General features: G+C 31.7%; 2 protein-coding genes, 1 long non-coding RNA gene and 1 pseudogene across 5 annotated transcripts; 2 read left to right on the top strand and 2 right to left on the bottom strand.

The window, feature by feature from the left end:
• Positions 1-4,287: 4,287 nt before the first annotated feature.
• LOC111303830 (uncharacterized protein At1g08160-like) lies at positions 4,288-7,408 on the bottom strand. Its single transcript, XM_022900287.2, has 2 exons — positions 6,308-7,408; positions 4,288-4,595 (listed from the first exon to the last, which is right to left on the bottom strand). Exon 1 carries the CDS (start codon positions 7,020-7,022, stop codon positions 6,315-6,317), a length of 708 nt encoding a protein of 235 aa, XP_022756022.2. The 5' UTR covers positions 7,023-7,408; the 3' UTR covers positions 4,288-4,595; positions 6,308-6,314.
• Positions 7,409-7,580: 172 nt separating this feature from the next.
• On the top strand, positions 7,581-12,682 carry LOC111303831 (bystin-like; annotated as a pseudogene). Its single transcript, XR_016327044.1, has 12 exons — positions 7,581-7,782; positions 7,876-8,076; positions 8,397-8,521; positions 8,739-8,790; positions 8,878-9,204; positions 9,534-9,613; positions 10,231-10,278; positions 10,540-10,686; positions 11,125-11,197; positions 11,343-11,408; positions 12,060-12,172; positions 12,383-12,682. The product of XR_016327044.1 is annotated as a bystin-like (transcript).
• A 2,774-nt stretch (positions 12,683-15,456) lies between these two features.
• Positions 15,457-22,420, bottom strand: LOC111303833 (serine/threonine-protein kinase Nek5-like). Of its 2 annotated transcripts, XM_089742693.1 has the most exons (15): positions 21,979-22,285; positions 21,779-21,885; positions 21,624-21,690; positions 21,470-21,535; positions 21,293-21,339; positions 21,137-21,182; positions 20,954-21,034; positions 20,835-20,877; positions 20,625-20,674; positions 19,683-19,764; positions 19,560-19,609; positions 19,024-19,097; positions 18,382-18,433; positions 17,642-18,298; positions 15,457-17,559 (listed from the first exon to the last, which is right to left on the bottom strand). In XM_089742693.1, exons 2-15 carry the CDS (start codon positions 21,874-21,876, stop codon positions 15,799-15,801), a joined length of 3,174 nt encoding a protein of 1,057 aa, XP_089598819.1. In that variant the 5' UTR covers positions 21,877-21,885; positions 21,979-22,285; the 3' UTR covers positions 15,457-15,798. The 2 variants fall into 2 exon arrangements, with proteins under 2 accessions (XP_089598819.1, XP_022756024.1); XM_022900289.2 differs by having other exon boundaries at positions 21,779-22,420.
• Positions 22,421-23,651: 1,231 nt separating this feature from the next.
• On the top strand, positions 23,652-24,557 carry LOC149515240 (uncharacterized). Its single transcript, XR_016326855.1, has 2 exons — positions 23,652-23,993; positions 24,133-24,557. It is a non-coding gene; the product is annotated as an uncharacterized LOC149515240 (long non-coding RNA).
• The last annotated feature ends 2,429 nt before the right edge of the window (positions 24,558-26,986 follow it).

Raw genomic sequence — 26,986 nt, forward strand, 5'->3', positions numbered from 1 at the left:
ATTTTCATACTAAAATAATATACATAATTGTAAACAAGTGATTGACTTTTTCATTATGTAATTTTATTTTTATAATTCAAAACTTGCATAATGCTTATTTAAATTCTTTCATTATAATTTATATATAAATGACATTTGTAATTTTAAATTACACGTCATAATGTATAGATTAGAGACTTATCACTAAATATTAACTTAAAGAGTCGTTAATAATTTTTTTTATTTAGGTGTAATTAGTCATATAATGAATATCACAAATTTTAAAAAGAAATTATAAATTTGACTCAAGTATTTTTAAAAGATAGATTTAATCTCTTCGAAACTAAAACTAAGTCAAATAGTACAATCAAATGATGATACTAGTTTGATTTTATATTATCCATTAAGCCTTAAAAAATCTTACTTGACAGTTAATTATTGAAAATTGTTATTAATTAACTCTAGTACTTTTGACAAAAAATTAAAAGAATTCGCTTACCTAAAGAGTATATAAGAAAATTACTGTTTATCTTGCAGGAAACTCCATCGTAGAATTATTTAATATTTATTTGAAAATTTTTAATTTAAAAAAAAATTGATGCTTCAACTTTTTTTAAAAAAATATTTTCTTTCATTTTTTTTTACAAAAAAATGTGTTATTTAAAGAAAAATTAATACTATTTTCTCAAACATTTTTTAAAATATTTTTTATTTAAAAAAAATTGATACTTCAACTTTTTTCTTGTTTTTTGAAAAATTTTTTATTTAAGGAAAAATTAGTATTCCGAAATTTCCTTTTTTTGGAAATATTTTTATTTATTTATTTATTTTTTAAATAACTAAAAAAAGTAATAAATAATAAGTAAAATAACAAAAAGAAGAAAGAAATACCAAAAACAGTCGCGACTTAGCCTCAGGGGATCAGCTTGGATCAGTCGACTCTAGACTGAGGTGCGGCTTTATTAGGCTCAGCTAACTCGGCTTACTGCAAAAAACGACTTGGTTTGCGGCTCACAGGATGCAGTTGCTGGGCAGAGTGCGACCAGGTCGGGTCGACCGAAGGTCAACCCGCGGACCCTTCACAGATCCTATTTCTCTTTTGCCCCCAAACGACATAGTATTAATTGCAAGAAAAATTCTGTTTTTTTCAACTTTTTCATTCATTTTCCATTTTTATTCTCTCTCTAAGAAACAGTTGCCCTGCCTCTGTTCCTAGGTTCCAGAAGGAAGTAACCAAAAGCTTTAAGCTTCCCAGATTCCGACGCAATCCTGCTGCCGTCCGCCGCTGACCTTCGCCAGTGGTCGTCTGACCACCGGTTTGCTCTGAAACTTGTCGCCAAACTCGTCTTGGCCTTCTCTTTCACGTATTCCGGAAACCCACGGAATTGGCGTAGATTTGAAATCAAAATCGTAGTTTTCTCCCTCTTCTCCACCGTTCCGATGGCCTTCGCCCTCAGGCATGTCATTCTCCTTTTTCTTGGCTGCCTTGTTGCCGATTTGGAAGCCCCAAAACCACTCGTAGGAGGACTTAACTGAAACTCGCAAAAAAAAAATTTGTTTCTGGTTTTCCTTTGATTTCTGCCTTTGTTTTATGGAATTGCCCAAACATTGATAGGCACAAATATTGGAACTACACCTTGTTTTTTTCCATACTTTGCCTAAAGTGATTATAATTTAACAATAACCTTCAAGTTTATGAAATTTTTGGATGATAGTAGTTGATGTATATTTGAAGACGGCAATGTGCCTTTTAAAACAAAAGGGCTCAAACGACCATAGATAGCTTGCATGCATGGTCATGGACATGGTCTATCATTTTCAGTGGACTTTTGATTTGTTTTTTGCTTTAAGATCATGGGATCAACTACTTCCAAATATCATTATGTCTCTTTCTAGTTATATGAATATTAATATATGGGACAAAAGCCAAAAGGTAAATTGTTAGAATATGCATGGTAGTCTAAAGAAAAAGGCGATGAGTTTTTTTTTTTTTTTTGTGCAAGCTTGACTTAAAAGGGAAACATGTTGGCGAATAGCCTTCGTTAATTTCTCACTTTTTATTATCTAATCAAATTGTGTTTGGAGAGTTATATATATATATATATATATATATATATATATACACGTATTAATTATTCATAAGGAGTAATTCAAGTAATAAAAAATTTTTTTCTTATTAATCAAGATTTTATATTTATGTTAAACTTTCTAAAACTATATTTTAATTTCTAAAATTAAAATTATATTAATTTTAAAACGACCATAGATAGCTTGCATGCATGGTCATGGACATGGTCTATCATTTTCAGTGGACTTTTGATTTGTTTTTTGAGATCATGCGATCAACTACTTCCAAATATCATTATGTCTCTTTCTAATTATATGAATATTAATATATGGGACAAAAGCCAAAAGGTAAATTGTTAGAATATGCATGCTAGTCTAAAGAAAAAGGCGATGAATCTTTTTTTTTTGCAAGCTTGAGTTAAAAGGGAAACATGTTGGCCAATAGCCTTCGTTAATTTCTCACTTTTTATTATCTAATCAAATTGTGTTTGAAGAGTTCTATATATATATATATATGTGCATTAATTATTCATAAGGAGTAATTCAATTAATAAAAAGAAATTTTCTTATTAATGAAGATTTTATATTTATGTTAAACTTTCTAAAACTAAAATTATGAATGCACAAAATCAATCGAGATATCAGATCATATTATCAAAATATGATAATATATAGGGATTAATGCTCATAAATTTCTTTTAAATTTTCAAAAGATATATCATTCACAAATTAATTCATGAAAATATGCTTCTAATTTATCTTAATTTATAACAATGCAACAATGTTAACACGATTTTTCCATGCATAGCTTTGCTTTCTTTTGTATTAATCAAACTTTGTAGGTCTAGTGACAAGTAGAGAGAATATGTAATGCTTTTCTCAAGCCATACAAGACAAAAATATACCTTCACAATACGTGGTTTTTAACGTCTCGTACGTATATTGTATGTAATGCTTCTCTTTTTGTTTTTCTTTGCTTTATTCCCCTCTCATCAATAGTTATATGAGAACTGACTCGGATAGCTTTATCGTTGAATTCGCAAGTTCCAATCGAGGTTTTGTTTCAAACATACATATAAGTACTCAATTTAGATGGAATCGATACATGAAATTTTTTGAGCAAACAATGTCAATTTAGGAGTAAGGGACACGATACAAAAGCATTGGGAGAATAAAAGGTAGATAAATAAAAATTTAGAATTTAATTTTATTAGTTCGTGTAGTATTTTTTAAAAAGTAATATTTAACAAATCTAAAATTTAAAATTTAATACTTATAACTTTTTCTCTTATATTTTTGTTTTGGTGATAGATTCTACAGGCAGAATTGTAGATACATTGGTGATAGATTCATAGCTTCTTGAAACAAGATTGATACCATGTATGCCACTAAATTATCCTTGACAAAGACTTCAATTAGAAGATTAAGCTATTAGGTCAAAAAATTATCAAAAAAAGCGTATCAAAGTCATGTTGATAAAATGTTATAAACAACATGGATGATCTGAAAAGTGGGCTCAAAATTTTGAGTTGATTATATGGTTTTACTGCCCTTAATGACTTGTACTTACTAGCTTTAATGGTTTTGAGTCATTCATCCACTTAAACCTTATCTTCTTAATTTGAATGTAGCCTATTATAAATGCAAGCTTATTACCAAATTGTTATTTCAATATGCATATCAAGAAAAGTGTTATTTTGTGCAAAAAGTTGGATAAAAAATAATTGAATAACAACTTGATAATTGGACAATTAGAAAGGAAAAATAACAAGAAGCTCAAGATAAACATGATAATTTTAAATAAGATACAATGAAAAGACTAAACAAATATTAAAACGATATATTTAAAATAAAAAAATGAATAATTATGATTTGATAAAAATGAAAAAAATACTCGTATTTGATGTGCCGAAACGACTTGTCACAATATAATTTTCACATTTACATATATTTAATACAAAATAAATATGACATAAATACACAAATTATTAAATTTAACTCAAAAGTATAATTATGCAAAAATGTTGGACTTAAAAATGGACGGTTTCAGAAGCCCAGTGGTTAATATAATAAAGAATAGCCCGTGTTCATCCATCTAAAGTCACTTAATGGGCTTGACTATTGAATATGGTATCTGTATTTTATTTTTTTTTACGATTTTTGGCTTTTTTTAAAAATTGATTAATAGGAATTAAAAGAAAAAATCCTATAAATTAATACCCTGGATTTTTTAGGACAAGATTAATATTAAAAACAAAGAATTGCAATTAATCCACTCCAGACATATACAACACTGTTGGCTAAAAAATAAGACATATAAAACACCCAGAAAAGCCCCATAAAAAATTTACATTCACATTAACACATGGAAGAAAGCTGAGTACGGAGTTAAGGGGCAGATTAGTATCAGTCAAAATCACTCAAAACAATTCGTTCATTTATAGCTAATTGTTCCTTCTTTTCGTTCCTTCTCTTCCCCTTTTAAACATGAAGAAGGGAAAGCAAGAAAAGGGTTTACAATTTGTGAGCCTTCTCTTAGCCGTCCTCACCTGCAAAACCAAGATCAAAAGCCGAAAAATATTGGGCGGATGAAGGATACGATACGACAAAGGAATGGCATATGTCACAGGAAAAAGACGGTTAAAATAAAAGATGATGGCACATTGGTCATCACCTCTGAAGTTCAAGGGCCCAAACAACCAGTGAATTTTTATTTACATGCCTATCCCCATGACGGAAATAGATGCAAGAGTGAGCTAAAAGTAAATCTACAGTGATACAATATGAAAAGATTAAAATTTTAAAATTGTGTATATATAAATTGTCAAATCTAACTAAAAGCAAGCGAGTATTAACACTAAAAAAATGTGAAGTTGCATGTGAAGATGCAGACTAATGCAGATGTGACCAAATAGTGGACTTGATCCAAGGGAAAACAAAAGTATCATCTATTCAGGAGAGAAGGAAAGGAATGCAGTCATGCCTAGCAAAATAAGAGGTAAAAGGAAAAGCTAAAAAATAAACTAGGAAACAACACAATCCAAACCTAGAAGAAGACATGAACTATCAAGCAGTGAAAACCAGGTAAGAAAGTACAGCTAAAATTGCAAAAAGACGCGTAAATGCATAAACTGTTTCTAGCGTTAATTATGGGGAAGATTTAAGGGTCTAGAAAAGATTTGATGATACAAGGAACTGAAGCTGTCAAGATGATAAAATTGGCATCCTCAGATGGAGGAATGTTCAAAGACAGTCAGAAAATGAAATTACTACTTAACAAATAGGGAAATCAAGACGGGGACAGGCAAAAAAAGGGACAAAAAATATCAGCACTGCATTGTCCTAGCCAGACCAGCACGAGTCAGTGACAGCTAATTGCACTGCTGTTTACCATAATAATGAGGACCCAAATTCAAATCGTTTCTACTGCACATTAACCCCCTAAAGAAGAATAAAACTCCCCTTTAATCCTAAAATTTCTCAAATAAAAAAAGTTGCACAGTGTAGTCTCTCAGTAAATGACTGTTTATCCATAGGAAATGCCTAATGGTATAATCAGGTCAAGGCCACCGCCAATAAGGTCCCCTATACCAACTCCAGCCATCAACCAAAGCAAGTAAATATTTACTTTTCATGCTTGGAAGTTGGAACCAGCAGCTAAGAGCCGGCCACTTTTTTCTTATTTTATATAGAGGTTTTTAAATATGATATAATAATATAAATAATAAATATAAAAATAATATAATTTAAAATTTTAATAAAATAAAAACATATATTTTAAAATTTTATATTAATATAAATTATTATATATAACTTTTATATAAAATATAATATAAATATATAAATTTTTAATATTTTACATTATTAGCTTTAATTTTTAACAATATTAGACCACTAGCAACCAATTTGGTCGCATTCCTCGAAGAATACACATGGCTGAAACTCAGGTAAAAAGAAAAAAAAAAACCTAAATCAATAATATTTTATCGCTTCCACCACCATTCAATGCAGTTATGAATGAATTAACCTTACAAAAACCACATTGCAAAGAAAAATTCAGAGTCAACTCAGAACTGAAAGTAGAATCAACATGGAACTCGAAATCAATAAAAGAATTAACCCTGAACAATAAAACCAAACAGCCAACAACCTATTACTTCAATATTCCTAGAAACTTTCGAAGGTAGCACATAATTAAATATATATAATTTAACATGTCCTAAGAAGAAAAAGATAAACAGAAATTAAAGTTAAAACTCACGGTTTAATTAACCAACGCTGCATTTTTTGGGCCCGCCGGTCATCTTCCCCGACGAACCAGTAAGCGCGACGTCATTACACCAAGCCCTAAGAATCCTCCGCCTTCCTCTCCACCCACCATATCGAAACGCCACTAGCGCCTTCACCTTGACGTTGAACTTGATCTCGCCACGAGTCATCTCCCCGTTCATCGCGTCCACCACCTTTCCGTCCACGAAAGAATCAACCACCGAATAACTCGCCTCCACCGTGCTCACGTTGCGCCTGCCCTGTACGAACGGCCCGATCCTTGTCTCAGTCAAGAAATAATCCTCGTGGAAAACCAACGAAACAACGTCTCCATAGGAGATGGAAAGTTTCTTGTTGGGATTTGAGACCTGAAACTGGGCGTTCCACGCAGCGCTAACGCGCTGGTTTGAGGCGTTCAAGTTGGAGAGAGATAGGAATTGTATAGAGAAAACGGGGAGTTTAGGACGGAGGACGAGCCATAAGATGAGGAGGACGATGCCGAAGATGATTAACAGGATGGAGAAGGCCACAAAGAGGCGGCGGAAGAAAGTAAGGCGTGGGTTTTGAGGCGGGGGCGCTGGGTAGTAAGGGTATGGGTTGGGGTTAACGTAAGGGTGGGCTATGCCCGAGGTGGCGGGTGGTGCTGGAGTGTAGCCATTAAGGTTGTGAACTGGGTAACCAGTTACGGGTCTGGAAGAGTCTTCCATTTTTTCAAAAAAAAGGAAAAGAATTTGCTCTTCTTTTAGTTGCTTTGCTCGGAAACAGTCAAATCAGGATCAATTAGATAGTGGATTGTTAATAGGTTATTGGGTTTAAAAAGAATTTCCTCCTTTCGATTAAAACTAGAGAAAAGGTTTCTCTTTTTTCAAATGGTAATTTGTTATTCTTGAGATTGCGTGTTTCTAACGAGCATGACCATTGAAAAATTTGGACTTTGGGTAACCAAAGGTGAAGATTTTGATGAAATTCGTCAAGAGATGAAGAAATTCTTCCTAATGTCTTTATTCCCTGGAAAAGACATAAATTTACAGAGAAAACAATATAATAATAAAAATAATAGAAAAAAAAATTGATATAAAATATTTGGAACTCTGTTTCTTCTGGGCTTTGAAGGTTCATATGTCGTTTTTTCTTGTAACTCTGGAGCCAAGACGATTGGAAGAAACACAAAATCAAACAGTGCAGTTTCGTACGGGACAGCATCTTTTATAGCTATTACGAAATTGCCACCATTTAAAACCCTGGCAGTCTGTACTAAACATCTCGTCCCTCTTCATAAAAAACCGCCCGCTGCCGTAGCCGCCTCAGTCTTCTCAATCTCTTCCAAACATTAAATTTTGTTTGTTTTCTCGAATTCCTTCAATGGCGAAGAGCAAAAGAGAACGAAACCAAACCAGCAACCTTTTTTAGCAGATGACGATCCCATCGCCTCCACAAAAAAAGGCTCCAAGGAAAGACAAAGTAAAAGTGAGCTTCCTTCTTTTTCTTTTTTTTCTAATTTCTTCTTTAGTTTCTATTGTTTCTGCTTTCTTTAATTATAGGTTTGTTTTCTTGGTGCAGATGATTTCGTCGGGGATGAGTTCGAAAATCTTGAAAGAAGCGCTTCTTCAACAGAAGGAAACAGAAGAGGAAGCCTTAGGAGGGGACGTTAAGAACGCGTTTGGTTCGGTTGAAGAAGAGCGGAATAAGCATGAAGAAGAAGACGATATTGATGATTTTGGTAGATTTTCTGAGACCCAATGTCACTGTGGCCTATATGAAGTAAGTACACTTTATATATATATATATATAATTTTGTTAGTATCGTCTTTTGATTCTAGAAGTATGACGATAATGTAATGTTTTTCAATAATTAAAAATTAAATTTTTATGCAGAAAAGATTTGTGATTTAACTATTTACTCATTTTTAATCAACTATATTTTTCTTTTTAACAATTTTCAAGTAAATTTGCAAGTAGTTGAAAGCAAATGGCAAGAGTGAAAAGCAAATGGAGAATTAGTTTATGGGAAAATCATTTTTTTTTGCTTTGTAATTTGCAAATTATTGCGAGTTGAAGCACCTACGTTAATTTATGAATAGGAGGAGATTGATGAGGAGGATGAGAAATTGCTGGAGGCATTCTTATCATAGGAAACTGGTACAAAGGTTGCTTGCAGACATTATGATTCAAAAGGTCAAGGAGAATGATGCAAATGTTGCTTCAGGTAACATTTTATATTAATTACTTTCTGCTTAATTTAATTTATTGAAATTATGGATAATTTGACCTTACAAGTAATGGTGTTTGATTGTTCAATTTGTTTAATTGCAGAAACTAGGCATTTGCAGTTAATTATTTTCTGGTTAATTTAGTTTATTGATATTATGGAGAATTTTACCTTACGAGTATGGTGTTTGATTGTGCAATTTGTTTAATTACAAAAACATGACCTTTTCCTAAGTTGGATGACTCTCTCATAGATTTGTATGAAGGGTAATATTCCTATCCTTTTTTTATGTAAGAATTCTATTGCATGTATAAGAAAATGTGCTGAAGCCTTATATGTGTATGTGAGTGCAGAGTTGGCAAGTTTCTGAATAAATACATAGCAGGGAAAATGCCCTTAGCTCTTAAAAACATTCCTTCGATGCAACTCTGGGAGGATATTTTTTACTTGACTGAACCTGAGAATTGGACTCCAAATGCAATGTTTCAATAGACTAGAATATTTGCTTCCAATTTGGGTGCTAAGAAGGAGAGTGTTTTTATAGGCTAGTCTTGCTTCCATGTGTTCGAGATGACATTTAGAAGAATAAGCGACTTCATTTTGCTCTATATCAGTCCTTGAAGAAGGCTCTACACAAACCTTCTGCATTCAACAACGGAATATTGTTTCCATTGTGTAAGGTATACAACTTTCTGCCTGGCATAATGGATCTTTGGCATTTAGTGTACTTTTCTGCTCAACTAAATCTAATAATCTATGTCATTAACTGATTGAAGGTTTCATTGTGCATTCTGTTTTGCTGCTACTGTTCTTACCTTTTAACCTTAAGTTTTGCTATTTTGGATTGATACTTCAGTCTCATTTAAGTTTACTTTTCAATGTTATTATAAATGCTCCACTTATAGTTTATGTAAGGCGGTCTTTGTAGTATTGACTCTTAGGATGTATGACAGGCTGCTTTTTAGTTATTTTAACTTAAAAGTCTTCTTTTCCTCCGCCAATTTTTCAGTCAGAGATGTGCAATCTCATGGAGGCAGTTATTATTGGGAGTGTTCTTCAAAAAGTCTCCATTACTATGCTTCACTCAAGGTATTTAAGGGGTGGGTTTAGTTATATGATATTTAGTGGGGTTCTATTTTAATGTTAGAATTGGAGGTATAATGAGCCAAGGTGCAAATGAAGATATGTTATCCATTTTGAACTACTTGAAGAAGAGCTTGTTGTATGTAATAGGTTACCAAAGCCTATTACCAAACTTATTATCATAGTTTTTATTTTAAGTTGCCGGTTGTTGCTATGAGTAAATTTTACTTATGCCTAAATAAGAATCACAATATGAGGAGCAGAGTGGGAGTTTGCTAGTGACTGGTGAGGATCTTGCAGCTGGCCTTGGCAAAAAATTGTGGATAACCTGCAGCTCTTTGGTGGGAATGAAATGCTATTCTTTGCAGCAAGAATCATTTAAAATTAGTTCTTATCATTGTAGTTATTGGTTCTTTTCTTGAAAAGAAACCTAATGAAAGGTGAGGTGGCTGGGTTTGTCAATCTTTAAAAGCAAGTTGATTGCTTATTTAATATTTTTTAATGAAATTAATGATCTAAATATGGTGATTTATTTCATTTCTCTCTAAGGCTGCTGGATTTTCATTCCGATTGTTTAAGTTCAGATGATTATGAGGACTTCTAATTTGTAAATAGAATTGCAGTGTTGCATTAATGAAGCTTGCAGAAATGGATTATTGTGGGACAACAAGGTATTCTAATGTTTTAATATTCCTTCTTTGTTGTGCCTCTCTCTCTCTCTCTTAGAAGCAAAAGGGAGGGTGGTGCTAAAAGGAAAGTTTGACATGTTCTAAGTTTTTTTTTTTTTCCCTTGATCTGGATCTCTTGTTGTGTATGTTTTTATCTTGCATTTTATAAGATAAAGATCAGTAATCTAGAGAGTAGCAATTCATTGTTTTCTTCTAGTGCCTTATCTTACATACTGTTTAATGTATGATGGTAAATTGTTGCAGTTATTTTATAAAGCTTCTTTTGGAGAAGAAATATGCTCTGCCATATCGTGTTGTTGATGCAGTTGTTACTCATTTTATGAGATTTCTTGAGGATACAAGGATAATGCCTGTAATATGGCATCAATTACTTTTGGCATTTGTAAAAAGGTCAGTAAAATTTGTTAGAGATATTGGCTTACCTTTTGAGCAAGTCACTTAGTTCCCATTTTATTTAATATGCATAAAAATTTCAACTATGAGATGTGAGATAGAATCTTAGGCCTTTGCTGAGGTAAATCTTTATGTCAAGCATCACCTAATTTATTCCTAGTTCTGCCTTACTGATTGAAACAAGTTAAGGAAAAGAGAATTATTAAAATGCATGAGAAAAAATAGTGTTAGTAATGGAGTGACACCATCCCCTCCATCTCTTCTCCTCAGGTATAATGATGCTGCTGGCTCAGCCATACTTGGCTTTCATATTTGTTTCATGTTATTTTTATTTTGCAGATGCTCTTTAAAATTTCTTGATCTGCCTTTTGTTAAGGAAACTGAACAGATTATGGAATACCTCACCTTTAGTACAGTTGTCTTCATTTCTTGTAGGTACAAGAGTGAACTATTCAAGGAAGATAAAAATAATCTTAGAATTCTACTTGAGACACAAAAGCATAAATTAGTAAGACTTGCCTTTCTCTCTCCTCTCTCACTCCCACCCACCCACTCACTGGCTCACAAGGTCACAGTAACTTAATAACTACTTTTAAATTTCTCCTGCTTCCTTTTTTTGACAATCAATGATCCTTGTGCCCTTCTCAATATAGGGTACTCCTGAAATTATAAAGGAGCTAGCAATTGTGGTGAGAGGGAGGATGATCTTATGCTGTTAGATATCCTTATCTTTTCAAGTGTTCATTTCCTTTTTCATAATTTTGAATATAAAAATTTTATTACAGATTTTTGTCCCTTTGATGAGGTAATTGTGCTTATTTATAATTTACTTATTTGGTCTTAGGTTTTTAAAAGATGTCATATATTGTAATGTGTTAAGAGGGAAAAGATAAATCGGTAGGAAAAGGTATGAAATTGGTCTTTAAAGTGGTAGAAAGCAAGATATCATAATGTAGGTTGTAAGTTGTTTTTTAAGACTTCACCAAAGGATAGAATTTCTGGGAATTGACATGCATTAGTTCAATTTTAAAGCAAGAATTAACTTTACGTATTTGAAAATTGGATTCTCTTTTGATATTAATGCTTTCTGCTAAAAAAAAAAAGCAGAAACTGGTAATGTCGTTTGTTCATTTCTCAAATAGAGATGCCCATATCTGCCTCCAACCTTCTCTATGCATGCATGCATTAAAGTGTCATAATTAATATCCATTATTATATATCTAAAGACACCTCCAATATTAAATAAAGAATTTATGATGCAATATTTTGACTGTGGAAGATCAGTGATGTATTATCAACATTGGATCTCTCTGTTTTTCTGTTTAGTTTATCAGAAGAGCCAAATTCTTGTTTCCTTGACTTGATATTACCATCTCCTGTTTCTGTGATTAATAAAACTATTGAGGAAGACAGGTTTGATATTCCAGATATACCTATGGAGGAGGATTGACTGTTTGCGGCCGTTCATCCCATTGACAGCTTAGTATGAATTGAATCCTCATGAAATATAGAATTATATATTTAGGTTTCTGAATATGAGCTTTTGTTCAAATCCATCCATATGCTGGTGTGATTATCATTTAAACTGCTTTATGTTAATTCAGTTCTTATATTAGAGCAAGAGCAAGGTATTGTTGCAACATTTTACTATTGAACAAAGTAAGACGAAATTTAAGTTGGGTTCGTGGTGCAGGCTTTCAAGAGGGTTGCTGGACGAAGCCCCCTAAGTTCACTTACAGTGAGAAACCTGTTATGAGATGCGAAGTACGCATGGACTAGCATGCATTGTTGGGCGGACTCTTGCGATTAGAAGTTATCAATAAGGTTATACCTTGATTATATCTTTTAAATATGGTTTCTGGTAGTAACTTCATAATTCATGCAAAATTTGCTGTGAAGATTGCATGATAAATTTGTCTATGCCTTGCCCATTTATTATATATTCGTGTGGCACTTTTAAGTTATGGAACCAAAATTTGTCTCCATTTAATCATTTTGGATGCGTGTGAAAGCTTTTGTTATTATCTTTTTGAGTTATTTAATCAATTGTGAGAGCATGTTGAGAGTGGTTATGTTTACAACTGCACCACAGACATCCCTAGTCCCTGTTAATAATAGACTTGTCTTGTAGTTTTCTTTTGTTTAATTCTTCCCAAAAAAAAACAAGGGAAAAAAGAATTGAAGGGAATTAAGAAAAGTGGATGACAAATCAAAATTTTTAATTTTAATTTAATTTATCTATTTTTAATAAAATTTTTTACGAACTTTGTTTACAAAATTTTATTTATAAAACTTCGTGTAAATTATTTTCAGAAAAACGTGCCAAAGGGGTGAGACGTACGTCTTGAATATTTCATATCTCAAGTTTGACACAAAGAAAATTTGGACAAAGCAAGTAGGTCGAATCCTACAATTTATAGGACATTCGTATTAAAAAGAATTGACAATGAAATGTTTTTAAAAAGAAAAAATTGACTTCCAATGGTAGCATGCCAATGGTAGGGTTATTTCTGAAAATTTAGCTCAAAGGACTTGCCCTAGCATGATATTGTTTAAGAAATTCTCAACAGATAATGTTTTACAAAATATAAACGTGTAATTAATTAAAAAAAACTTAAATAAACAATTTTGACTGCCAAAAGGTTATTAAGAGTAGACACCACCCACCAATGTGACTGACAGTCGTTCTTTTTTTTGTGCAGGATATGACAGGAAGCTGCTACATACTCTCCTCAACATGCTGATTGTCTCCTCATACAGCTGCATGCTCACAGATCAATATCATAGTATCAGATGGAAAACTTTGCAAGCTTTATGGTTATTATTGTTTTGATTGGTTTCGATTTTCGAAAATCTGGACGGTGCTTTTTAATAACAAATACACTGTTGAGGCCCCGTTGCTCATTGGTGCTGTTCGTGATACATATATATGAATCTTTATTTTTATATTTTATTTTTAAAAAAAAAGAATTTTTAATTTTTTATTATATAAATTAAGTTTTTTTGAATAAATTTGAGATTTAATTTTTTAATTTAAATTAAATTTAAAAATTTAAAATATCAAATCAAATTAAACTTAAATAAATATATAAATTATTAATATCAAATATAAATTGATTCAAATTAGATCTAAACATAAACACTTATACTAAACAAATAATGCTTCACTTTTCACCTTTTTCATATTCTAGATATCCCGCAGTGTATTGCGAAACTACAAAGAAATTAACAAAAACCAATAGTGACAATTTGTTTACTTCTTTTACGGGAAAGACCCCGAACAAAAGAATTCAAATTTTAATTTAATTAATTTATATTTTATTTAAAAAAAGAATCTAATAATTTTAAAATTTAACATTTATGATCTTTATTTTTAATCTATCCTTTACATTTAAAAAAAAAAAAAAAAACTCTCCAATCAAAGGGCATATCTTCAATTTATCATTTCATATGAAAAGGAAGTGCTAATGGACATTTAAACAAATTTCAAGACAGATATAAATCATAAAATTTTAACTTTTATTAATTAGTCAAGTGTGGACCAATAGACTACTTTTCTTATCTATACATAATCAATAACATACAATTATTTTATTTTTATTTAATAACTTAAATGAAATGAGGTTGGGTATTGCTTTTGCATTGATAATTGTCTTCTATCCCAACTTCCTGCTACTTTTTCCTAAATAATTACTATTTTCTCTTGGAGGTTGAAAAGGGAAAAATGGTTCTTGAGAATTTGTAAAAAAAAAAAATTGATTTGATTCAATAGACTAAATAATTTGGTTTAAATTAAGGGTCCAGTCATAAAATGTAATCTTTAATACGGTAGGAACCTTCCTTCTAATCAAATAAACTATCAATTTATTTTTTTCGGAAAACAAAAAAAAAATTTCTTTGACACATTTTAAATATAATAATATTATTTTTATTAAATTTTTTTAGCTCCTTGAAATATTTACAAATTAAAAAAAAAAAAACAACAACAACCCTTGCACATTTGGGAGCCCCGAAACACATTTGATACTAATTTTGAACTTTTGTTTTGTTTTTTTTTTTTGGTTTTCACAATAGCATATAAATTATGAAATTCAGAAATAGTAATATATATATATATATATATATATACCTAAGTGAAAACCAAATTCTTCCCCTTGATTTTGTCTATTATGGACGGAAAAACTTCATATTCCCACATGGAATATTACTGTATAGAGATTTTTTTTTTCTTGTTTGCTGGAAATAGCGAAACGTAATTAACAAAAATCAATAACTCACAATTTGTCTGCTTCTTGTACGAGAAAGACTCCGACCAGAAGGCAAATTTTCGGTATGTCATTTCAAAAGAAAAAGGACGTCCAAATGAACATTTTAGACAAATTTCAAGACAGATTAGTTGTCTATTTTTCTTATATCACTTAAATCTATCATTTCATTTCGTTTTTTTTTTTCTCAGTTCATGCCAATTAAATTACGTTTAAGTTTTAATTTCACATTATTGTTGTAGTTGAAAAAACTCAATTTAAAAAAAAAAATTTGAAAAATGTTGTGAGAAATTATTATTAAAAATTATAATTTAAATTTCTTAATGTTTGATATTATCATGAAAAGTTAAAATATATAAATAAAACTTGATATCTAAAAAATTAACTATAATTTTTTCATTTATAAAATTAAAAAAAAAATCATTTCATCCATATATTGGTTGGGAAAAAAAATGCTATGTTTGGCATCTTTGGGTCTGAAATGTGGGTTTCTACACCGAAATGCAACGCCAAACGGACTATAAACTTACAAAAGTTCAATCATTACAAATTGCACTTTGATTTGCATTCGGCATGTTCTAATTCTACAGCACATCCATACATTTGTCTAGACGACAAGTTTACTTAATTCGTATTGTCAACTATGTACAAATAACAAAATGCATTGAAAAGAATTACAGGATGAGGTGAAAAGACAAGACCTGCTTGTTCTGTTTAAAAATTCATATGGAAGAGAAGGAAGATGAGCATATGGTAATTATGAAGCTAACAATTAGAAAAGCAATGTGAATGAACAAGGAAAAAAAAAACCAAAAAATAAAATGCTTACCCCATAAATAATGCTTCATGAACTCCGTCCACAATCCTCGATCGTCATTCCTTTCAGACTCTTGGCTAACCAGATAGCTGTCTCCCTTGGGGACACCTTGTCTTTTCCAAAAGGCTTCAAAACAACTGAGAGCTCTTCCAATCGGTTATGCTGCAGTAACTCTGCAGACAATTCAAGAAGCCCTTCAAGTGCCTCTGCCCTTTGCCTAAAAGAATTGACATCCAACGTTTCCTTTGCTGGTGTCTCCTCTTCTGTCACAGAAGAGCTTGGCTTTGCAGGCTCCGGCGAATCGCATTTTCGAGATGAAGAAATAGAGTTCCTAACATCCATTTCTTTAACACCAGAACACTCCAAAACATTTGATTTTGAACTTAGAGCTTCAGAGCAACTTGACGACTTATGGGTCACTGGACTAGTCATGTTTCTCATATCTAATTCATCCCTCGCAACATTGATGAGTTTCCCAACATCCACATTTTGAACACCCATTTCTACTTTTTCCATGACTGGCTGCTCACTGCCAACACGGAAGCTACTGTGCCTTATAACATGTATAACATCATCAAAAGCTGGAGGCCGAGAGCTCGCAACCGGTATTTCAATTGTTGGATTCTGCACATTTGTTCCTTTATCTGGCTGTGAATTCTTCTGGCTAGCTGAAATTGGTGAGGCAATGCAAGGCATAGTTTCTGCAACTGATGAGAGAAGTTCCATTACGGTGAACTTGTCATCACCACTTGATGCAGAAGAAAGATTTGAATGGAGCATCATATCAGGCCTACTACTAGGTCTGCTTGCCACAGTTTCGTCCTTACTACTTGGCCTGCTTATGGGGCAATCCTCTCCAGTAGTTGGCCCACTTACAGGGGCATCTTCCCCAGTACTTAACCTAATTATAGGGGCATCATCCCTGCTACTTGACCCGCTTATATGGGCACCATCCCTGCTGTTTGGCCTGTTTATAGGCGCATCATCCCTACTACTTGTCCTGCTTAAAGTAGCATCATCCCTACTAGTCCTGCTTAAAGGAGTATCATCCATACTAATTGTCCTGCTTACAGCTATATCATCTTTACAAACAGAAATTTCTGTGGAACTCAGGACTGGAAGGTTCAAAGGGGCACTCAAACTCACTTTTGCATCAACTGATGTGAAATGCATAAGATCCTGGATAGGACCAGATTCTTCAGTAGAACACGTGACAGATTTATGATCGTGCCCAAGGCTTTCTCTCAACAGAACCTCGGGCATTTCTGATTGCAGAGAAGCAGGTGAGCTACATGGTGGATGCAATTCCAAGCTCTTGAGGTGAGTGATTATCTCATGATCTTGTGTCTGTCCTGTCATGTCATTAAAAGGGGTTTTTGAATCATCACAAATCTCAAATGCTTGAATTGAGATTGAAGATGAGATAGAGTTGCCGCTATCTGCTTGCACCCCCTTGGTTGCTCCAGTTAGAGCTATCTCAACCTCTTGTGTAATCTCCCTGGAAACATTTGTAAGGCAACCATTGGGCAGTTGATGAGGAATAGCTTCATGGCTCTGGTTTATTCCTGTATATCCTAACTTTGGTATGTTACATGCTCCATTTGAAGCATCAGTTCCGGCATGCTTCATTCTTCCGGAAATTGATGATCTTATTGCAACGTTGGAAGGAGGAGTTTTTTGCCTAGGCTTAGAAGATAGTCCATCTTCAGCAACATGCTTCGTAGGCGCAAGGGGAGGAATCCCTTCATGTCTAGGTTTAGTCTTTGGGGAGGATTCAATTACAGGTAACTGGAATGATGAATCTTGCAAAATAAGTGAGGATACCAATAATGAATTATATTAAAATAGAACTGCTAAGTGGCAGTCATACCTGCTGCTTCAAATGGTGTGATACTGGTATATTTTTTGCAGAATCTAATGGTACTTTTCCTGAAACAACAGTAGCGGTATCTGCATTAGACTTTGAACCCAGAGCAGGGGCAGGTGGTTTGAGAACTTTGGGTGATGCCTCTACATTATTTCTTTGAGTCAATCCACCTACAACTTTCGCACAGTTGCCTCTCATTGGGGAAATATTTTCTCTTACTTTCCCTTCTTTCAAAGCCATTATTATACTTTTGATGGTTTTTGGTTGCTTTGATTGTACATTAGATCCCCGTTCTGCATAAGAAGGTTTCATCATTCCTTTTTCATCAACTTTGCCAGTGAAAATAACGGGGCCATTCTCTTCTTCCCTTGGCGGGTGCTGCTCAGTGCCATCTTCATCGTCATTAGAAATTGAATCCGTGTCAGTGACCTTACTATTGCTAGTTGAAACCATTGTGGCAGTGTTTCTGTCACCTGAAAGCAAACTATCTTTATCACTACATGAGCTATTACTATTCTGACTCTCAGCCATATTTTTCCTATTATCACGACCAGTGGAAATATGCTTATCCACTGAGCAATTCGTTGACGGGCAGCTGAAGGACGGACGATACTGATCAACATATGGCTGCAAATAAGGGTGCTTCAAAAGTTCTGATGCCTAAACAAGGTGAAAACTCAAATTGTTATATTGAAGTCCTGCAGGTGGAAATTTCTTAAAGTTGGGCAAAAGGAAATACTTACACTGGGTCGATGCTCTGGATTTTTTCTTAGCATGCCTTTGATAAGTGTTTTCCTGCATGTGTAACATCAAACAAACTAACTAATATGTAGCGAGGAGCTAATTACTTGACATATGATAAAGCATTATACTACTCAGATACAGGTCTCACTGAGTCCCTTGGGATTTTAAATGAAATTTCACTATTTCGTTCTTCATAAAGGGGAAAAAATTTTCCATGAAACTAGTTTCAAATTTCCTAGGTGAGTAAGAAACAAGTTGATTTAAAAGATCTGCACGTTGTCCAAACATTTAATATATAAAAGAAAAAATTAAAAGCAAAAAGGGAAACCAAAAAAAATAATAAGTTAACAAAACACCATAGCAATTAAGCCTTAACGCAAGATCTAACTATTACTAAGTTAATATTTGTAGAAACCATGAGCTGATATAAGTTATAAATGAAGAAACAAAATGTAGACATATTGCACAGCAGTAGCAGTTCCTAAGAGAAAATGGAACAAAATAAATGGTAAATAAATAAGAAAATGAGGAGAAATTAAAACATTAAAAAGCACAGTCAGAGCATGAAAAATCATGGAGAATAATCAGTCATCATGAAAACATACACAACAGTGACCTCTAAAACATGCATTAAGACTTACAAGGATGGAGAGTAGCAAGAGGGCAAAGGGCCAATAGAGGAACGATTTATCTTGCTTATCAACCCTGCCATGTCCTAGACCAATAAGTTTGATAGAAATTAGCTGAATTAAATTTGTATAATTTACATGGTTAGTGGAGGCATAAAACTAGCAGTTGAAGAAAACATTTCAAAAGACATCACATCACACCAGACAAGCAGACAACATTAAGTACTTTGAAAGCATTGTGTAAAAGAGTGGAGAATGGAAAATGGAAAACTGTTATGAACCTAACAAAGGTTGCTACTACTTATTCCTAATTCAGATAAACAACAGACAGAAAGTTTTATAAAATTTGGCAGAAAATTCCACAATAAGATAAAAGGAAGAAAAAAAACTTAGAAATTTTACAATTTCCTTGTTTAACATAATATCAAATGAAATACAAGATAATTGCCAAAATAGGATATAAATTCCACCTAAAAAGAAGGGTTGTGGTAAGGTCATTACAGAATACAAGAAACAGATTCAACCAAAAGAACTGTAAGAACTCTTACAAAAGCTTTAAAAGCAGGGCGATGAGCAGCCATCTCATACATACAGCACCCTGTTCAACAAGAAGCAAATTAGCCAAAAAAAAGATTTATACATGTCAAATATATACTCAGGAAAAGACATACCCAGAGACCAGATATCAGACTTGAAACCATAAGGAATATCAGCAAGCAGTTCAGGACACATGTAATTGGGAGTTCCAACCACCTGAGTCATGTACAAAACAACTAATAACTTGCACTGGAACTACAAATAACACATTCTAACCCAGTAGATACTATTATAGATGCTAAAATGTCTTTGGACATTTACGATTGAAAAGACATAGCACTCCAATATGTAATCTTTTTGCAAATTTTAGCTTGTTTTAAGTTAAATTATTAATACAAGGCCATTCAAAAAATTTAAATTCATCTCTGTCCTATTGTCAAATATAAGTATGCTCTAACTAACTAACCAGAAATTGAATACTGTATATATTATTCCTTTCTCAGCAATTGGGTCATCCACCCCAGAATACACTAAGGTATCAACAAGAGACTTTTTTTGCTTTTAATTCTTTTCCTGAAGAAAAAAGTGATTATTTATGTTAAATTAGTTGTCTTATTATAACTTTCATTTGACAATTAGTAACAATTTGTTCTTGGCAGATAAAATTAAAATTAGCACTAAGTTTAACTGCAAGTTGTGGCACACATTATGCCTGTTCATTTTAACACATCTTGTTATTTTCTACTCTATCAGTTTCTCAACATATTAGAACGTGACAGTCAACCTTGATAGACTGCAATATGTAATGAAAAAGCTACTTTTATGAGTACCAAGTTACCATGAAAGATTTTTGCATAAAATGTACAGAAGCATTGAGGCATGAGCAAACAGACCCAAATATTAACAAAAATCTTTTTTTCAACCTAACTAACATAAGCTAATTAACCAAGTGTAGGAAGAAAAAGAAAAGAAACAATTAAAAAATGACCCAAAGATTCTTTCCCATCCTTGGAGATGGCTGAAAAAAAGATTAAAAGAAATGGTTATTAAAAATCATTTCATAAAATAGTACATACCGAGGAAGCCAAATCATCTGCCTTCAGAGTTTTGGCAAGCCCAAAATCCCCTAAACCAGTAAAGAACAAAAAGAAAGTTTAGGATAACAATCACAACATATGCAATCACGTAGGATATTAATATAACTCAATGATGAGAAAACAAAAAAAAAAGGAAAATGAGAGAGAACCTGTAAGAAGCCAAGAAGAAAAGGGAAAAGACAAACTCACCAAGGCGGACATCTTGATCTTTGGTAAGAAAAATGTTGGAACACTGCCAAGATAGTGCCAAAAATCAGTCCATAAACCAATAAGTTAACAGAAAGACTATTCTAAATTTATGCACATACTTTTAGGTCACGATGCAGAACAAAATTTGAATGCAGATATTCAACAGCCAGAAGTAGCTGTGCAAACCACTTGCAAAGTTTCTGTACAATGTTCATAATCATCATTGTTAACCGTAAGTCATAACTCATAACCCAAGAAAAAACTACCTTGTAAAACTAACAGGTATAGAGAAATTCAATTACCTCCTCAGGGAAATACACCCCATTTGATTTTTTCATCAATTCAGCCCTGTTAAAAGGAATAAGAAAAAAGAACAATATTGACAGATTGCAATAATTGCAGAAATTCAAAATCAAAAACTCCGAATCAAAGTTCTTGATACATGCTAAGAAACTCACATATCACCACCTTCACAGTATCCAGTAACAATGCAAACATAGCAACCCTACATTACAATCACAAAACTCAAAATCAACATTGAAAATGGCTGTCACGTACTTAAAAAGCTACTAGTAAAAGTTTCATTTTTTATTCCAGATTCTTAGCAAAAACAAAAAAGTAGTACGGTATCTTACTTTCTCAACCCAAGCTTCCTTAAATTCAACAATGTAAGGATGCTGAATTCGCGCAATTAGTGCCATCTGCATTCCACAAAATTCAAACCAAATTATCAATTGGAAATTAAACTCCCTATTACGGATTAAATTGTTTAAAAAAAATTAAACTAACTTCTTGATGTGCAGATCTCCTACAACGCTCCGTTTGCCGCGCCAATCTGATCTTCTTCAACACGTACCTGAAATTTTTTGGAAAAAAATCACTATAAATTCAAAAAAAAATTACACATTACTAAAAATTCAGAAAGTGAGATACTAGAAAAATACTTTTTCTTCTCGGATTTGTGATGAACGAGAATGGCTGCACCGAAAGCACCACGGCCGATCTGTTCCATGATCTCATAATGATCCATCCGAGACTCCATTGCTTTTAACTTTTTACTCGATTTTTTTTCAAGTCAAAATTACGAACAAAAAGAGAAATTAAGAGGAGATAAAAAGAAAAAAAAAAGACGAAAAATCAATACATTTTTGTCTTAAAAGTTTTTTTTTCTTCGGATCTCGAAATCATTGCCGGAATCTTCAGTTCAATTCCAATGCTGCCAATGCGTTTCAATAACCAAACGAACCGTTTTAACGATCATTCTTCAAAGGCATCGAAATCTTCGTCTCCGATCATCCTCTCCTTTTTTCATTGCTGTTGAGTTCTCTAAAGCTTTCACTTTCACTTCACTCTATAGCAGGAAACAACAGAGGAATTATTGTAAATTTTTTTTTTTTTTCAGTTACGAATTTTGTAGAGAGAAATAGAGAGAGGTGGTTAAGTATCTAAGCAAGACGGTTAGTAGTTAACCAAAGGTAAAACTTAATTCCACTGCTTATGGGAATGCTATGATACTCTACGCCGACAGAACCAGCTGGGACTCAACATAATCTCACTTTCATGTTTTTTTTTTTGGATGAAAAGTTGGTTAAAATGTTACAATGAGAGTTTTAAATAGTTGTGTCCCAGTTTGCTTTTGATAGATATGGTAATATGATATAACAATAATATAAAAATATAAAATAATATTATTAAAAATTTTAATGACCTTTGTATGAATTTGATAAAAATTAAAAAATAAAAAACATATATTTTATTTAAAGTATTAATGCAAATTTGATAATATAATTTTTGTATTTTATAACTATTTTATATAAAATAAATATGATATGAATACATAAATTATTACTCTAATTAATAATATAATTTTTAATTTTATAAACAGAATTATCTTTATTTATAATTATTTTTTACTATATCTCAAAATATATGTATCACTAAAAGATCATTTATTGATAAGCTCAAATATATATATATATATATAGTTTTAGATTCTAAAGCTCTTCTATAGGTGTTTACATATAGGATTCACATTTAAATTAAAGAAGTGATACTTGGCTTAATTAAGTAAATTTTAGATCAACTTTACTAAATTTTACTTCATCCTTGTAGTACTCATTTGCACTTTACTTCTTTACCAAGTGAATGAATGGGCACTGGGCACCACCCACATTAGATTTTAAAACATGATCTAAAGAACGGTCAAAATTATGTCAATTTCATGCATTACTCCTTATTTTAATTAATAAATCTTAGAGATACTCAACTAATTAATTTTTCAAAAAATGTAAGCTATCTATAACTTTTGAGTTTTGTTGATTTTTATTATATACAATATCCAAGCTTCATGTATTGATTCGAGTATATTTAAATTTTGTAATTATATAATATTTTAAATTAATTACCACCTTTACATAAAAATTTTTATATTTTAAAATAATATAAAAATAATATTTTTACTATTCTTAGTAGTACTTATAAACGTCTTTAATAGTAAGTATCATATAGATTCTTGAATTTTGGGTCAAATGTAATTTTCATCTTTAATCTTCAAAAAATTTTATATTGATTCTTAATTGCCAAAATATATATCTTTTTTATTCTTTCATTTATCAAATTATTTATTTTAACATTAAATATCAGCTGATATTATATAAATTATACGTTATATCAATTAATTATTAACATATGAAAAAATAAATTTATATTTAATATATTATCATATGATATCATTTTAATAAATTTTTTAAAAAATTTTATTTTTTATATTTATTTTAAAAATTAATATTAATTTATTAATAAAATAATATCTAGAGCTTATACAATGAAAATATATTAAATATAAATTCTTAAAAGATACAGTATTTAAAAAGATTCTTTTTCCTTTTTCCTCTCTTCTTCTCAGACCTTTTCTCTCGTCAGCAAAGGTCAGCGAGCATCGATAAGGGTCGGGTTTGGCCCAAGCGATGCCACCAAATTCGAATGGGACCAAACTGATCCCTACCGATTCGGCGAGGGGGAAGAGATCGGTTGTCAGTTTGGGACTTTTTGTTTATGCTATTTGTGATGGCTGTCCACTTTCTTGGGCCGCGGAAAAGGATGGCAATGTCAGGGTCGCAAAGGCCTCACATGGCACAATTTTCTTGTCCACTTTCTTGCGTAAGCCTTTTGACTTTGATGTCCCACTCGCACGGTAACATCGTGTCTTCTCACCTTTCTAAGATGGTTTCCACCCTAATTCGCCTGTGTCGAGGCAACTATCGCCATTTCGTCTCATTCACGAAACTTCCATTTACAGTTTTGTCGAAGCTTTTGATCGAAATGCTCGTGGTGGAGCAAGATGTGAAATTGCAAATCGAAGCAACAATGTGTTTGTAGGCGACGATCAAGGCGGCGTCGGATCTTGAGACTGAGCGACTTAGGAAGGTGCTGTCGAAGTTAGGGAAGTTAATGAGGAAGAAAATTTCAAGGCGAAAGCAGCGGTGTTTGGAGTTATCGGAAGTGTCAGTAGTGTTAGCTTTTTTGGATTGCTTAGAACCCTACGCGGTGGAGCCTTTGAGTGGTTAAGATTTGGGAACGAGAAAGGCGGCGGCAGAGGCATTAAGTGAAAATATTAAATTTTTTTTCTAAATTAATTATTTTTAGAAGTTAAATATGAATGTTTGACATCAGCTGATATTTAATGTCAAAAAATAAATGATTTTACAGATAAAAAAATTAAAATGATATACTTTCTGACAATTAAAGAACAATATAAAATATTTTTAAAATTGACAATCAAAATAAAATTTATTTACTTTATCTTTAATAAAAAAAATAGTTAATGTTAATTACCACTATTTGATATTGGATAAAAACCAGTTAATTAACAGCAATTCAGAAAAGAGTTGACCCCAACCAGTTGCAAAATCCCAATGAGTAGACAAATCCAAAGCAATGATTGGTATATTGTATACCTAAGCAGATAAGGGTGACTTGTAAAATTAAAAAAATAAAAGTAAATAATTGTAAGCTCCTCTGTTCTATCACTGAAAAAAAAAAAAAAAAGGGGAAATGCACCATTGTTTCAGCCCATGTGCTCTGCCTCCCCTCCCCGTAAGAGTGCTATCATGCGCTGGGGCTGAGGAATTTATCTTTTCTCGAGTGTTAACATAAGCTAGAGTTCAATTTGGGTCAGTTGGTGTCTTAAATTTTCCAGGATGGAGCTTTCTGATTGGTCCATCTGGTGTCCTCTGCTGCAGCAGGTCTGAATAATTCCCTCGTATTCGCTAACATGCGCACATGAGGGTACGGTAAACGACGCAGACATATGGGGTCGTTTCCTCCGGACCCTATTTTCTTATCTGCCAGCGCCAAATTTGTACCTTGGCTTATATATATTAGAGAGGCATCGAAGATACCTCCATTTTTGGTTTCACACCGATGAGCTTTTTTTTTTAATTTTTTAGATGAGATTATTTAATTTTTTTAAAATTTTAATTCTAAAATTTATGGATATGTATTTTTATTAAGTTATATAATTTTTGGGATATATATTTTTGATAAATTATATAATTTATCATTATTCATATTCAATAAACTACATTTAGATTTGAAAAAAAATCAGTTAAAAAAATATTTTACAAAAAATTTTAAAATTTAAAATATTTATATCCAAATGTTTTTAAAAATTTTTGGATATATAAATCTAAATATTTTAAAAACTATTAAATTTATAAATTCAAAAATTTTTTAAATTTTTAAATTTGTAAGTCCGAAAATTTAAAAGCGGAAGAGATAGGAAGAAAAAAAATAATTAAATAATTTCATTTAAAAATCATTTAAAAATTGGTGTGAATAGAAGCTGCCTATATATTACCGTTACTCTCTCTTCATCGTCAAAATGAATAAAAAAAAATGCCATTCCTCTCTAGAGATACAACTTAATCGTAGTAGCTAGTAAATTAAGATTGGGTTTGATCTCAATCTTTTAAGTATGACCGTAATGATAAATAAGATAAAAATAATGAAAAAAATAAGGATAATATATTGTTAGTAGCGGGTTGAAGATTTTTTTTTTGGATTTAAAGCATTAAGATTTAAAATTTGACTACAAAAATTAAAAATATAATATTTTATCAATAGGCTACATGTTAATTTGTTTGTCTAAAGGCTTTTTTAATGCAAGTATTAGTAAAAAAGAAGTTATCGTTATGAATCCAAAAAATTATCATATTAATCAAGTATTATATTAAATAAATAAATAAATCAATCAATCAATGAACCAACAAATAATTAAATAAAATTTGAATATAAGGTTTTGCTCAATTAGTTTATACAAAGATAACATCAATAAGTCAAAATTTAATTATCTGTAACTCATTTCTTATTTTTAAGGTTTAATTTAATATAAAATTAAATTAAACTCACACATAAGTTGCATTTATATTGAAACATAATTTAATGTAAAATTTGACCAAACTCGCAGATAATCTTGAAATTTCAAGAAATTCAAGGTTTGAAGACATTTTCCTTAATGTTAAGACAATGTTTATTGGCTACTGGCTAAAGTCCTTATTTACAAGTTAAAATCAACAAAATAATAATGTGATCCTTCAAAAAAATAATAATGTAAAAAGTATAATAATTAGTTAATTACTATTCTTATAAGAGAAAAAGTTATGGGGGTTACTAATGGCAAAGGTTAGTTGGAAGTTGGTTGATGAAGATTGCAAAAAGGAAAAAAAAAAACTAAGGTAGAACCTCACTTTCTCTAGCATTTTTATGATTATATATATTTAATAGTTGGTAATCTTTTTTTGTCAGCATCAAGTAAATAGTAACCTAATTACATATGAAATTTAAAATTGTTAAATAATATTGTGAACAATATTTGATTTGAGTCTTTGATCTTTCTAAATTATTTTACTAATTTGCATGGCTTAAATTATTAATAAACAAATGTGCCATTGTCTTTTAAATTATTAATCTTTATTTCTTGTATGATCATATTATATGAAAGAAAGATCATATGAATATTAAAAAAAAAATTAGTAATCTAGATGGAAAAAAATATAGCAGTTAGGGTACTATACTTTTCAATTTGCATGATATGAAATCTATAATGATTTGCGGACAAAAATTAATGGAGGTGTTTAGCTGTCTTTTTTCAA

The sequence above is a fragment of the Durio zibethinus genome, chromosome 13, assembly GCF_047325235.1.
Source record: "Durio zibethinus cultivar Kanyao isolate XHJ-2024 chromosome 13, ASM4732523v1, whole genome shotgun sequence".
Classification (NCBI taxonomy): domain Eukaryota; kingdom Viridiplantae; phylum Streptophyta; class Magnoliopsida; order Malvales; family Malvaceae; genus Durio; species Durio zibethinus.